Source organism: Chroicocephalus ridibundus, chromosome 1 (assembly GCF_963924245.1).
Source record: "Chroicocephalus ridibundus chromosome 1, bChrRid1.1, whole genome shotgun sequence".
In the NCBI taxonomy this organism is placed as follows: domain Eukaryota; kingdom Metazoa; phylum Chordata; class Aves; order Charadriiformes; family Laridae; genus Chroicocephalus; species Chroicocephalus ridibundus.
The window spans coordinates 20,936,109-20,951,498 of record NC_086284.1 but is presented as its reverse complement, the minus strand read 5'-3'; the positions used below and the strand labels follow the sequence as shown (position 1 = coordinate 20,951,498).

Below are 15,390 nucleotides of genomic sequence, written 5' to 3'. Positions count from 1 at the left end.
GAATAAACATCGATGTAAATACTTGCTGTTTAAAGAAAAGGTTCAGCAGAAACAGGCTTAAATGAGATTTGACCAAAAAAAAAAAAAATAATCTCACTGCCTGTAAGTTATAAACATGACCAAATATTCAGAAAGAGAAAAATAATGGCATCAGCGCTGCAGCTGAAATTGCAACTCACTCGATATACAGAATAAAGAGGCTGCAAGTCCAAAAGGCTTCCATACATTTTATATATTTATACATACACACACATATTCATGGCTTCTCAGTATCCTTCCACATCAGAGCAAGGGAGTAAGAAAAGACAAGCAAAGGGAAAATGCCTTTAAACAGTCACTAACCACAATATTGCTTATTAAAGAAAGGAATAAAATAATTAAAACACAGTTTCAAACCCACAATCAGTAGTTTGATCAAAACAACAAAAATCCTTACCTGTGCGTTCTTATTCCTCGCTTCTCTCCTTGCTGCTTTTTCTTTTAGCCTTTTCTCCTAAAACAAACAAGATACACATTTTTAAAGCAAACTCCTGGGTAGGTTTTTTTTTCGTTTAATATTTTAAGATTAAAAATATCGATGTGGCTCAAATTTAACACACACATGACATATTGGTGGTATTCACCCTACGTATTCCTGATGAAAAAAGATAAATAAAAAGATCTGACTGAGATATTACTCATTTTTCTTGCTCTTAAAGGAAGTAAAACTACAAGAATGATTCAAACTCACATTTTACCTTCACCGAGATTTGTTACTCTTAAAGGAATGATGCAGCTAAGTATTTTGTCAAAGTTAGTATTTGTCTAAAACACGGTAGTTAAAACGGCACTGAGATCCAACTTTTCTTATTTCTCACTGGCTTAATATGAAATGCAATCCCTTTAACAAACTAAAATGATAATTTTCTTAACTTCAGAATTGCTAAAGCAACCGGGGAGCGAAAGCTAAAATGTGTTCTCCCTAGCTTTCATATCTCCATTATTAACAAACACTCTACAATAGCATTTGCTTAGTAATTGCATCAATTCAGAGAACCATAACATTAAGATCCCTCTCCACCAAAGGGATTCTGCTATGGGAAAATGAGCAAAATGCAATGACAAAATTCATACAAAGCTGCCTGCCAGATTTCTGAGCGTACAAAAGTTCAATTTTTAATTCAATTGACATTTATTGCTTCTTGTTTGTTGTTCTTCTTGGGTTTATTTTTAAACCAACTGAAGGATTATCTCTAATTTAGACTCTGTCAGGTCCTTGCAATTGAACATCCTTTAAATTATCTATTTGATGAGGTAAGGACAGAAATTCAGGTGAGGCCATACGTCCTTTAGAAAAATCACACTGCTCCCTCTTTTTCTTTTGTCTTAGTGATACTCATGACAACTGTGTCAAAACTTTTTTATGCTAGCATAAAAATGTTTCCGGAATACAACTCTCCCAGTTTCTTTGAGCAATATAGGCCATTCCTGCGTCAGCACATTTAGAACCGAGTCCCCATAAAAGGGGACATTACTTTAACATCAGTCCAGGGACAGCACCTCAGCACAGAGGAGGCTGAAGACGAGTCATATTTCAGCTCACTCATGGCGGTAAGGAGAAAGCTACAACTCCAGCAGTCCTGGTGCCAAAGCATCACAATGATGCTACCAAAGCATATTGGTAGGTACCACACAACATTGCTTGGAAAAGCAGCACGTTTGAGTGAAAACCTGGGAAAAGGAGAAAACAGCCGCCAAGATTTTCAAAGTTGGTGTCTAAATTCAGTTTCTTTTGAGCCATTTATCTGGTATGTGTCATAAAAAAAAGTGAAAGAGAACAGAGCCAGAAAGTAACACACCAGATATTACAAAGCAGGATAAAGCAGCTTTTAAATTGGATAGTCCAGAAGATTTTAGATAGAAAAATTCTATGATTTATGAAAAGACAGTGTCTTAACTACAGCCATAGGCTTACGCCAATATAGGAGAAAAGTTCCTGCTCAAGGGATTTACAACAGAGCACTGAAAAGACAGCTATGAAAGCGGGAGATTGACATAATGCCATAGAAGACGAGTACGCCAGACAGAATAATATACATAGGTCTCTGAAGAACGGTAAAGACACAAAAAGATTCTAAAGTTAACAGGTGCAGAGACTGAAATCAGGAGTACAAAAGAAAATGAAGACAGAGCAGCAATGAACAGGAGATGCTGTCAAGACCTTTTTATTTTTCTTTTTTTTTTTGAGGGAGAGAGAGGAGGGGATTTGGTTCCTTGTCAATGAAAAACAAAAGCAAATTTTGCATAGGGCGCATCTACATTGGCACTGAGTTGGAGTTAGGAATGCATTTCCGAAGCCAATGTCCTAATCAGGCTCGCTTCCGTTGTGTTTCACGCTGCAAGACAGCCTTCAGGAGCACAGCTAATACACTCCAACCACTCCACTACCCTTTTATACGACCACATAAAACCCAGAAATTAACTACCTTGCATTAGGTTACAAAGAAATACTACAGCACAGCCAGAAACACAGACCTCCAAAGACTCCGATGAGTATTTTAAGTACGATGTCATTCATTCTCACATTACTGCTAAGAAGAAATGTGGCCCCATGCAGAACACACATGGATGAGGTACTGTAAGACAGCTGTAAAAAGTAATAAAATGTGGAAAAGTTGAACCAGCCAAACAGTTTGATATTGATTTATTTCATGTGAATAGATTCTGTTCATCTATGGGTAAGTCTGTAAACATCTGGAACTACTAAGCCGTCCAACATTAGTTTTCACACGCAGGAAAAACCAGAAAAGTCTGGATTTTCTTGGAAAACACCTAAAGTGTAACACAATAAGAATGCCAGATTTTGTTACTGATCTATCAGGCTATAAATCATTACCTGTAAAAACAGCACATAATTTAGAGATGAAATATCCAATTTACTAGGGCAGGAAAACAAAAGATTATGCTTCGAGATATGAATACTTAATTATATATATCGCTGGCTGACACTGTTATAGAATAACTTTGTAACATGGCACCATGAGACTGTCAAGATAAAGCTCTAAAACATCACAATCTGATTAAATACTCTTTCATATGCAATGGTCAAGTCAAGCATCCATGTTTTCTTCTGCATTTATATTGAATAGCTCTCCTTTGCACCCATACAGCACCTTCTTCACAGCTGAAAGATCTCGTCATGTCCTTTCCAGGCTATCAACACCGAGGATGAGAACGAAGTTTAACCAAAAAAAAAATCAATGCAATAATTTGATGTTGCTTAACTTCTACGAAAGTGCTTCCAGCCCTTTTAGAACAAACCCAAGCAATCTCAAGAATGGTTAGTAACCTCAGTAATCACAAGGATGAAAGTATTTAGTCATCATCAAGTAATATGACTAAATCATTTGGCTTTCAGCTAAACAAAGAACAGTTATGGTTATTGAACCCTTCTAGCTTTCCTGCACTAGAACCAACAGCAGAACCAGCTCTGCCTAACAAGGAGCCAAAAACATGGATAAAGCTCCTTCTAATATATGGAAAAGCTACTCACTGGTCTTAAGTTAAGAATTCTGCCACTGGCTTCTTTTCACACTCATATTTCCTCTTTCTTTCACTGTTGGGTTTTAAAACAAAACCTCATATGCCTTTTACTTCTCCCTCAAGACTCCAACACACTTATTAAAAAGAAATATTCTAACATTTACATTCCATGCTCTCAAGTTGAGGCAAAAAAAAAAAAAAAAAAAAGAAAAAGAAAAAAAGTAATAGCATGGCAGCTCTCTCTAGTTGGTGAGGTTAGGAACATGTGAAAGCTGCATACATAGTCATGTTAAAACCCAAGTTTTTAGTTATAAAAGAAGAAAATCCAGCCATTTTAAAATTCGACTGACCTATTCTATTTGCTTACCTAAAGGCGAGAAACAGTTTCACTGAATACAACTGATGCATCTTATAGCACATTTAGGGCATTAAAAAAGCCTATGGCAAAACTATTTCCTGTAAAAATTTCACGTTCGTCTGAGACACGTGCAGTCTTTTTATTTAAATGCTCAAGAACTCCCGCAGGTTTTGATCAAAGACTTTAATGCTGCACTTTCAATAATTGATCCTTTACGTACTGATGCGGTAATTTGGAGCTATGAACCCATTCTATTTAACAGCTGAGGTAATGGTCTACCACACAACAGTTCTTAGAGATGGCCAAGGTTTTTTTGGAACAAATCTCTCTGTTGCCTGGAAAAATCTTTCTGTTATTTGCAATTACATCTCAGTTGATACCAGTACCTGGTATAATTTCTTGGTATTTTACTATCTCTTGTTATTTTAGTGGGACGTAGTTAGGGACAGTCAGCTGTGCTGCACAATATACACACACAGCTGTTCAAAAATCCATAGCATCTCTTATATACAGGCGTCATCGTATTCGAGAGCTTGTTTCCACCCAAATTTTAAAGCACAAATGTGCTTTGAAAAGAAACTTAATAATTGGCACTGTGGTATCCTACGTTTGTCTCCTCTCGGGTTTCACACCAAGTCTGTGCTGCTTCCACGCAAAATACGTTTTTATTATTGTTATTATTAACTGTTCAGCTTGCAAGCAGTTTAGTATCTGAAAATCCAGCTCTAATAATAGGGCACCAGCCCATAAAGCAAGATACTAAGTTCTAGCTACACAATCTACACACACGAGCCAACACAGAATCAGACTGTGTCCTCTTCCACGGTGGTTTTGCTCTGCACAGGTGGATGGAAGAAAAACTAGAATTAGTGAGAACTATTTATTAATTACTTAAAAATAAACAGAATGGGGGAGGACTGAATACATGCTTAAGAAGAAAATTCTGTTTCAGCAGTCACTTTTTGGCCATTGCTAAATTTTCTATTGCTATGTAGTTTAATATTTGTCTTGTCATAGAGAGTAGCAAATAATCTACATGCAAGCAACGCTCCCACCACCAAAACAAACCAACAATCCCAACTGAAAGATAAAATTGAATCAACTTATTAGTATTTCTTTGAATTATTTTTTTTTTTAAATCTGGAAATTAAGTACAAAATCGGTTACTACTAAACAAACAAATTTTAATACCTTTAGGGAAAAAAGCAAAAGCTTTTTGATTATTTTGTGTTTGTTTTCTGGGGTTTTTTATTCTCTTAAAATTTTGTTTTAGAAATCTATTAAATAACCTCTTCGAGCAACAAACTATATAAACATAATGATGTAAACTTCATCTGTAGAGCTGATGTTTACTCTATAGGTAGGGAAACTGAAACACATCGCTCTAGTATGACCTATTTAAGACAACACCGGAAAAGTGCGGCATCAAAAGCACGTGAAAAGACAGCACAGTGACAACCTTAAACATGAAACAAGCACTGGAAAAAGTCTCAGAGGCAGTTCAGTTAAAGGCATTCTCGGTTAAAAAAAAGAAAACGCAAACTAGCAGAAACTGACCCTTAAAAGGACATTGTTAGAACGAAACCAACACAGGAAAACAGTTGACAAAACTGAAAATTATTCCTTTATCATTTGACATCTGAACACAGTGAACATGTTTTAAGGACAGACATTTTTTAAAAGTTGGTAAGCCATCTGGTTTAAACATACCTATATTTTTTATATAAATAAATAAATATATATATAGTGTCACAAAAGCGATTTGGGATGTTCATCGACCAAGGAGGAAAGGGACACAAGGTAGGACACGTGTATATATGCGGTTCATTTCTGACAGACTTCCAACGAGAAAGAGGTGTTAAATCACAGTAATTAAAATACAGAGGCATTGCAGTAACCATCTTCTCTGTGTGCAAATGGCATCTGAGCCAGATTCTGAACCTACAGAAATCAAAGGGATTCTTTCAAATGAATTTACAGACCCTTTCATCCCACCCTGTATATACACACACAAACACACACAGAGACAGAGGTAAATGTAGCTTTAATTACTCAAAAAACACTTTTGACATAATTACATTAGGAAGTAAGTTAGTTAATGGTGTTTAAAAGTAACATTTTAAGCTGTAAACTAAAATCTTAATGTCAAAGTCAATGGGAATTGCAGTGCAAAACACATTAGCACTTTTTAGAGAAAAGTAGAGGAAAAAGGCCAATGAAAATGCACTTCATCCGATTCATAGAATCATAGAATCTTCATGGTTGGGAGGGACCTTTGAGATCATCAAGTCCAACCATACACACAAAAAACCCAACCTACAATCTCTGCCACTAGAGCATGCCCTGAAGTGCCACATCTAGACGTTTCTTAAACACCTCTAGGGATGGTGACTCAACCACCTCCCTGGGCAGGCTGTTCCAGTGCCTGACCACTCTTTCAGTAAAGTAACTCTTCCTCATATCTAATCTAAACCTCCCCTGCTACAGCTTCAGACCATTTCCTCTGGTCCTGTCATTATTCACCTGGGAGAAGAGGCCAACCCCCACCTCTCTCCAACCTCCTTTCAGGTAGCTGTAGAGGGCAATGAGGTCTCCCCTCAGCCTCCTCTTCTCCACGCTAAACATGCCCAGCTCCCTCAGCCTCTCCTCATATGACCTGGTCTCCAGACCCCTCACCAGCCTCGTAGCTCTCCTCTGGACACGCTCCAGCACTTCAGTGTCCCTCTTGTACAGGGGGGCCCAGAACTGGACACAGTACTCGAGGTGAGGCCTCACCAGTGCCGAGTACAGAGGCATGATCACTTCCCTGCTCCTGCTGGCCACGCTATTCCTGATACAAGTCAGAATGCTGTTGGCCTTCTTGGCCACCTGGGCACACTGCTGCCTCATGTTAAGCTGGCCATCCACCAGCACCCCCAGGTCCTTTTCTGCTGGGCAGCTTTCCAGCCACTCTTCCCCAAGCCTGTCGCGTTGCTTGGGGTTGTTGTGACCAAAATGCAGGACCCGGCACTTGGCCTTATTAAACCTCATACAATTGGCCTTGGCCCATCGATCCAGCCTGTCCAGGTCCCTCTGTAGAGCCTTCCTACCCTCAAGCAGATCAACACTCCCACCTAGTTTGGTGTCATCTGCAAACTGTTCTGTTACTGCTTTTGGTTTTGAAGGGATGATACCATATATGAGTGGGAATTCATAATCAAGACAGGTCACAGACTCTTGAGCTGTCTTACTGCAGTTGCTCTTAAGGAACCACCCAGGTCCCACATGCCAGATCTGAGAGAGGGCAGAAACCCCCACAGCTACCTGTGCCTGCCCATCCACGTACCCAGCAGGACCCCAGACCTCAGTAAGCGAAGGGTGCAGCTCCCATCAGAAGCTGCCAGGTTGCCCCAAGGACCCGTGACAGATAGAGGTCAGCATTTGGGGCAGTTATGCCATTACATCCTCTGGCAGGACAAGCAGCCTGGCATGGAAGCTACAACTCCACCTTAGCTGAAGTCAAGTTAAACCTGCACTTCCTCAGCCTCCATCCACAGCTGTATTTTTGGAAAAGGGTGTATACAACCAATCTACTTGCAGTTATTTCATTTTCTTATTTTTCCTATCAACGAGATGAGGCTAAGAACTCTGATTAAGCTGGAAAACTCTTAGAAAACATTCAAGGGCACTTGAAGCTTTAAGTGTTGCTGATCCAGCTGTTGAAGCCAGCAGCACAGTGAGGTCGGAGGGATGCTGCTGCTGCTAAGACTGAAAAGGGATGCCTGTCAACCCACTTGTCAGTGTCCATTCCCCTTATCTTAACAGCTCTGCACCTGGAACACAACAGCAGCATTGCCTGCATACAATAGCTATGAAAGGGCTCAGATAGGCTTTGTAACAAAGTAATACTCTCTTGATTTATTTTACACATCTCTCCATCTCTAATACTTTTCTTCTTTGCAGTTTAGCTAAATGCTCCTCTGAGCAGCAACCTCTTCCCTTTACATTTTGCTCCTACGCTGGCACGCTCTTTACCTGAGAGAATTTTATCATCCTCACCCAGCACCACATTAAACCAACTGTACAATTACACTGAAATCTGTCAAATTTCACCTCAAAGTGAAGGACTATTCAAGAGCTTTACTTAATAAAAAGTATAATACCGCAAAAAATCTCAATACGGAGATTTTTTTTTCCCCTTCAGATTATTTTCTTTGAAATATGATCCAATCTCTTTTCAGAATTCATGTATTGATTGATTTCAAACTACAAATACTATTTTTCATGGATGCATTTATCTTCCAGCATAATAATGGTTTGCGCTGTACAGCATCTATTTTTCTTTTTATTAATTGCATATTATTTTTTTAATCATGAGTAAAAATTTGATAAAATTAAGAAAAACCCTGGGGGTCTTTTCTGTTTCTGGAACAGAATCACAGAATCACAGAAACTTCAGAGTTGGAAGGGACCTCTAGAGATCATCTAGTCCAACTCCCCTGCTAGAGCAGGATTGCCCAGAGCACATCCCTCAGGGCTGCATCCAGGCGAGTCTTGAAAGTCTCCAGAGAAGGGGACACCACAACCTCCCTGGGCAGCCTGTTCCAGTGCTCTGTCACCCTCACTGTAAAGAAGTTTTTCCGTGTATTTGAACGGAACTTCCTATGTTCCACCTTGTGCCCATTGCCCCTCGTCCTGTCACTGGGAACCAATGAAAAGAGTCTGGCACCATCCTCCTTCAACCACCCTTTAGATACTTGTATGCCATCATAAGGTCTCCCCTCAGCCTTCTCTTCTCCAGGCTAAAGAGTCCCAGCTCTCTCAGCCTTTCCTCATAAGGGAGGTGCTCCAGTCCCTCAGTCATCTTAGTTGCCCTTCGCTGGACTTGCTCCAGTAGTTCCCTGTCCCTCTTGAACTGGGGAGCCCAAAACTGGATGCAGTATTCCAGTTGTGGCCTCACCAGGAACTGTTATACACAGTCTTCAATGATTACAGCATGCTACAAGTACTTTTAGCATTATTTTATAAAACTATAAACCAAGCACGTTTAAAGCATAACTACCCTGTCATCAATAGAAATGATCTGCAAAAGCAGGACTGGGAGGGAGACAGAGCCTAAAGCTCCAGTTGGAGGGGGGCTGCCAAAGGTGCCAATGCAGTGTGGCACGAGATACATAAAGGAAAAATAATCCACTACAAATATCAGCTGAAATCTTAACAGATTTGGTCACTCTGTTCTTCTCCTACTAGTTAAAATTACTAGCATGACTGCTTTTAAAAATAAACTCAAGTTGATTTTAACCTTTGGCCAACTGCAGATTGCAAAGGAAAAGAATTCTTCCTTGATAACTAAATTTATGTGGGTTTTTTTTCGAATTCCTACATCGAGTGCATCTTTCATTGGATCAATTCAATTTATACAGATTTTAAGTCACCATGAGGTGACCTTAGCTCTCCAAGTACTCTCTCCAAGCATGCTAGGTATCCTGTATAGTACCTTTTTTTTCCCTAAATGCCCCCAGAAAACTTCGTGCTTTTTAAGCATCAGCTCTCAACTCAGTAGAGGCTGTTATTTCATCCCTAGTATAACTCCATTTTTCTTCCTTAGAGGAAGCATCCTTTCCAGATTCTAAAGAACTATATGTGAATTAATATAAAATTAATAAAGTTACAGTCTCTCTTCTGCTCTTTCCCCTGTATACAAATGCAAAAATTATTAGAAAATACTCCTTTTGAATTCCATGTTTAAATCTACCTGGATGGTCTCTCTAGGGATACCTTGAATGCAATAATATGGTTTGTAAGGATATCCTGTTAACAGTGAGACACAGATGAGAAGGAGAAAAAGTAATAAACTGAACACCAAATACACTAAACCTTAATGAGTAGTAAGGCAGACAGTGACAAGAGACTTGAACTCCTGAGTCACTGATAGATGAACACTAAAGGAACCACACAAGCACAACCTTGAGAAGCTTCACACAGAACTTCTTAGCTGATAAGAACACGAGAAGCAGGGTTATCTACGTTTATCAGTCTCATGGGAAAGAACAAACTTATTACGGAATGTTTGGAAGGGCACTGTTAGACTGTCCAGAATGTCAGCATCTGGAAAAACCCAAAGTCAAGGACAGTGACTGTGTAAGGCCCCTGCGGTGTGAGTATGGATATTGGACATATTTAGGGCCCAGGCTATTATTTAAGGGATCAGTGAATGTGAGTATGCTTGTGAATCAAGGGAGTGAGGGTGTTCATAGTTCTGCTACCAAACATCAACCCTGATCAGCCAACAAGAAGGTATAGGCTTGTGCTGCTTGTGCTGTTCACAGTTACGTGCGTACTGCCTGCATGCATCTTTTCCGCCTCTCTCATCCCTGTGGCTACCCACGTGCGTACTGCGCGTGCGGCACACCTGCAGCCTTGCTGGGGCCGGGTCTGTAACCTGGAAGAGCGGCAGCCTCCATCTCCCAGACCTGCAGAAGAAACCTCCCGGGTTGAAATCCAAGGGATTTGGCTTCCCTTACCAGTCTGCAATCTTCCATTTTCAAGAATGAATTTTAGTCAGAGAGTTATTGAATAAATTCATGTGGGTAAGTATACTCTTCCTGAAACTGGAAGGTTTTTATTTTATAAGAGTCTTTCCATAAAGTCTGGTATAAAGAATTTCCTCTTTCAGCCTTGGAAAGAGTTACTTAAGTAGTAATATTTGGGAGAGAAAATAAACAAAGGGTGAAATACCACAGTGTGTGCCCCTCATTAAAACTATCCACTCTCCCGTTAACAAATGCATTTAGGCAGCAGGAGACAAACCAAACAGAGGTACTCTGTTTCAATGCGGTTTCTAAAATAGTTCTATATTTTCTACTGAATGAAGAACAATATGAGCAAAACTAAGAGACCACACAACTTTGGACTTCAGGTGGTACAAATCAGCACCATTTCATTAGCACAAGGGCCACAAAATAGCTTCCTCCCAGGATCTTCTGAAAGATCCCCCTGTGACCCAAGGTCTAACTGCTGTCACACCTCTACAGCCACGGTTGTTTAACTTCTTACAGGGAGGAACAACCTGCACCTTGCAGTATCAGGCCCCTGAAGACAGCCTCGGTTTGTTTGCTACTAATACCACGCAAATAAAATAAAATACAATTTAAAAAATACTTCTAGCCCTCTTCTCACATTGATCATCCCAAGTTCAGAGCGTATCTTACTTGCCTGAAAGTGAGGTAGAAATAAGGCTCCTATTCATTTTCCCTTCAGCACCAATGGGCTTTTTTCTGAGCTTAGGTTAGCATACAGAAAGAGAGGTTATTAAGAAGTGAGATGAATCCCTCTCTGCCTCTATTTTCCCCCTAACTTGAAAAATGGAGTGCGAAAACATGTTCTGAATACTTTATTCACTTCTCCCTTTATTGTTGTTTATAACCTTTTACATATTTCAAAAGAGCTCAAACCTAAACCTCTCGCTGGGCTGTCATTAAATACCCATTAATGCAGATTTCTTTTCACGTAATCTTGATCAGTGTTACTGCCCTTTCCCTTGTGCTCAACTGCTAAAACTTACTTTCCTTCCAAAACTTCAATAAGTATTAATTACATCACAATTATACCTCAGATTTTATTTATTTTTATCCATCTGATTTTCAATTTTTTCCCCATTCGCAGAGGAAGGAGAGGATAGCAAAATGTGAGACTCATGAAGAAAACCTAATTATAGCATAGATGCTTTGCAAGTTTCCTCAAGCCTTAAGGCACTGTAACACACATCTCATCTAATCCAAGCATCTCATGAATGCACCAAAACATTTTTCTGATCATATTGAAAACTGTGCTCACTTAAATGAAATTCACAAATGGATTTAAAAGTAATGGCCTGTGGATACTTTCTGAATAGTTTTGCTCTTCATCAGAAACTGTTTCACAAGGAAAGTTCATATTAAGCTCACAGGCCATATTCACCAAAAAAAAAAAAGTTATTTTGTCCAAGTTTTGATTTTTAAAAGTTCATTTTTCCCCCCAACTACCTTTAATGTTCAAGACTATACTGAAGAAAACATGAGAGGGATTTCTCAGTGGAAGATGACTCATAAAATTTAAAGTTTTATAAAAACATTGCTTTTTTCTACATCTACTCACAACCTAAATCAAAATCTCAACCCATGTGCAATATAGAAAAAAAATGGATAAAATAACATATGCTTTCTTAGCCTTCCGTAAATTATAAATTCACCAAATTATAAAAGTCACCATTATAAAGCCAGTGTAGAGACTTCAGCTCCTAGCATACATTCAGCTTCAGAGGACTTTTCGGTTACTGACGTACCTAACCACGTAGCAGACTGCTACATTCGGTTTATACAGAATGAAAATGCGTTTGTCTCTAGTGGTTCTCTAATCTACCTATACAACAACTTTAATAGATTTAGCATGCTTCAAAAGTTGCTTTAAAGAAAAAAAAAATAAAAACTGCCAAACATACAAACCAGGAAACTGCACCAAACATCAGCTGCAGCAGGAAGAAATTAAGAGGAGGAAATATGAATCAAGATACAGACATTTGAAACTTGCTGAATGTAAAGGAACAGAAGTTAAATTGATGAAAAAGTTAAGCAGAGATCTGGAACAGATCTGAAGCAAAAGCAGAGAAGAAAAATTTAACCACGGCTTTTTCAAAAAGCTAGGAAGGAGACAGCTGTAGGAGAATTCAGTAACCAAGGTGTAAAACCAAGAAACAGAGAGTTGTCACATCTGCTGTTAGAAAAGACATCAAACAGACAAAGATCTACAGCAGTCTGCTTGTGGGACTGAAATTAAAACAAAGATGGGAATGAAATAATCAGCATTATTGCAGAAAGGAAAGGTCGGATGACAGAGTTCATGCTATGCCATGATGCATTTTGGCTGATAGTGAAGTACGGAGGATTTTAAAGGAAGCGGTGACAGTCACAAGCCACAGATTTAATTAAGACTTTGTATGAACTTTGTATGAACAGGGAATGCTGAATGCCAGTGAGGGGATGTCTAAGATGGGATGAAAGTATGTGACTTTCAAAAGGTCCTCTTTCAATGACACAAGAAGGGGCACTAAGACACCCGTACTTACACAAAATCTGAAGTCATGAAAATAAGATAAGAAAGTCTCCTAGTCTTTTTGTTGCTTTCATACCCTTTGTGGGTAACACGCTTGAATCTCTTTTAGGTTTCATCCTCTCCCTCCAAATGAGGCTAAGAAATAACTTATACCACCAGCCCAACAGGCTTACATACACAACAAAACCTCTAATAGCAAATTCAGACAACAGTCGGGGACCTGATCAGGCTTCTGCAGTACAGACACGATACATGGACTTGGGTAGTTCTTCCTTCACATCACTGAGATGCCAGCCAAAGATTCGAACTCAACTAAGTATCTGCTGCTGAGTGATTATGTTATCTTTTGGGAAGGGAAACCTTATGAGATGGGAGAATTTTTAAATACCATTAGGAAGTCACTGTGAAAGTGGCCACATGATTCCTTTTTACTGTGAGGTCGTACAAATTTCTCCCTAGCATTCTTTCATTACTGAAGGACTGATGACTTGCCCCACTGACAATACAATAAATTCCAAAAAAATATTAGTAAGAAACCAATGGCTGAAATGGCTAAAATAATGTTTATTATGACACTTATCTATGATTTTTAAATTATGCCATAGAACTTCTCCCTATAGTGTGAATTTAAGTAATTACACATTTTCTGTTAAGAAAAAAATTGAATAATATCTGCCCCACACAGTAACAATGTAGCTTCTTCATGGGTCACTGGAAGATCTTCTGATCACTAGACCAGGTTAGCATGACCCAAGAAAAAGGAGGTAGTGCTTGTTTCTGCCTGGATGAGACAAGAGCAGGACTTGACATATTTCCCCAACTATTACAGCAATTTCCAAAGCAGCAACAGCTGACTGTCAAGAATCCCAGACATAAAGGATGACTTAGTAGTAAGGCAGAGTAACAGAAATACATTCAATCTGTGTGTTAGCCTTAGTTTATATAGCCTGTATTAATGAATACGTAAAATGAATTGGTATCTCAAACTTGAACGCCTTCTGAAGTGAGGGTGGAGGATCAATTATCTTTAACCACAAGGTTAGTGAGACGATGGGGAGGCAAATGAGGTTCTACCAAAGTAAATCCTGAACTCCCACCTATCATCTTCATGGCCCTTCTTCCCTTTCAAGTTTCATCTCCTCGATATTTGGGTATTAGGATACTAAGCTGTTTATAGGACCATTTCAAAAATCGAATGACAATGAGGAAACTTAATGCTTCGTCATGTACAGAGAATTTACCATATGAAGTATGTTTCACCTCAAATTGTTAAGCCACAAATAAAAAATCTGAACGATCATGCAATGACTGAATGCAGTAAGGCAGCCCTAAAAACTAGACACGCATTTCACAGTACCTCAATCAGAAGTCTTTCTTTTTTTTTTTTAAATATATTTCCTTCTTTTTGACATACTACCATTAATTTCTTTTATTTCATTTCATAAAGGATAATAATTAGGTACAATGTGAAAAACACTCAGGCAGAAAGGTTGGTTACAAGAAACTTGACACTTCCCATAATTACAAAAAAACCCATGATATTGATGATGTGGCCAGCCCTGTTCATTTTGCCTGCCTCACTTCTGAAAACAGGCATTCTCTTTTCATAGTACCTCCAGAGATGAAATATTTTTTTTAATGCAGACAAAAATCTGATCAATGTCATTTGTTCTCCTTGGAATTGTAATGATGAAGCTGTGTTAACAGATCAACTGATGAAGTATTTAATCGTTGAAGACTGATGTCAAACATACAACAGCATCACTCAAAGTATATGAATTTGCTAGTGAATAGCAGATTGATTGGAAAGTCATAAATCAGTCTCTCCTCCCCTGCACCCTTGAGGTCTTACAGCATTGCTTTCTGTTAAATTGACTATGATTTCACCTACAGAGCACGAAAACACTGTTTCTTTGCAGCTGCTTTCAAATGCAACGCTTCGCTAAAGAAGAGATGAGATGTTTTGTAGATGTCAAATGGCTACAACAGGAATATAGGAGTAGACTTTCAAATTCAATGTGTGAAGTATGCTTTGACTTTAGCTGGGATACTTCAGTGCCCAAATGTAACCTGAAGCCTTCACAAATCCCCTCCGAATTATTTTGTTCAAATACAAACCTTAACAAACATTAGAACGCCTAGCACTAATCACTAGCAATCAGTGGATAAACTCAAACTGGATAAAGTCAGCATTTGAAGAGCAAGGCAATAAAACAACACTTTTTTATGCTTCGGAAATGAGAAGCTTTGTATATAAAGCAGGCCTTTAATAACAAGTAGTCCGGGGATCTCGCATTTATCCGGTACCTGGAGAAATCCAAACCCTTCTCACGCTGACTAACAGAACTATACCTGAACTCAAAGACATCCAGCTGTGTTCCATATGACTGGTACGTGACATGGTCAGAAAACTCCCACTTTGGTCCATGACAAATAATACA

General features: G+C 38.9%; 1 protein-coding gene across 1 annotated transcript in view; it reads right to left on the bottom strand.

Annotated features, from left to right (window-relative positions):
- Nucleotides 1-15,390, bottom strand: part of DDX10 (DEAD-box helicase 10) — a 190,088-nt gene that overhangs the window by 59,158 nt on the left and 115,540 nt on the right. Inside the window, exon 16 of the mRNA XM_063330528.1 lies at nt 437-493. Coding sequence (XP_063186598.1) covers nt 437-493 — 57 coding nt within the window. The remainder of the gene's footprint in view (nt 1-436; nt 494-15,390) is intronic.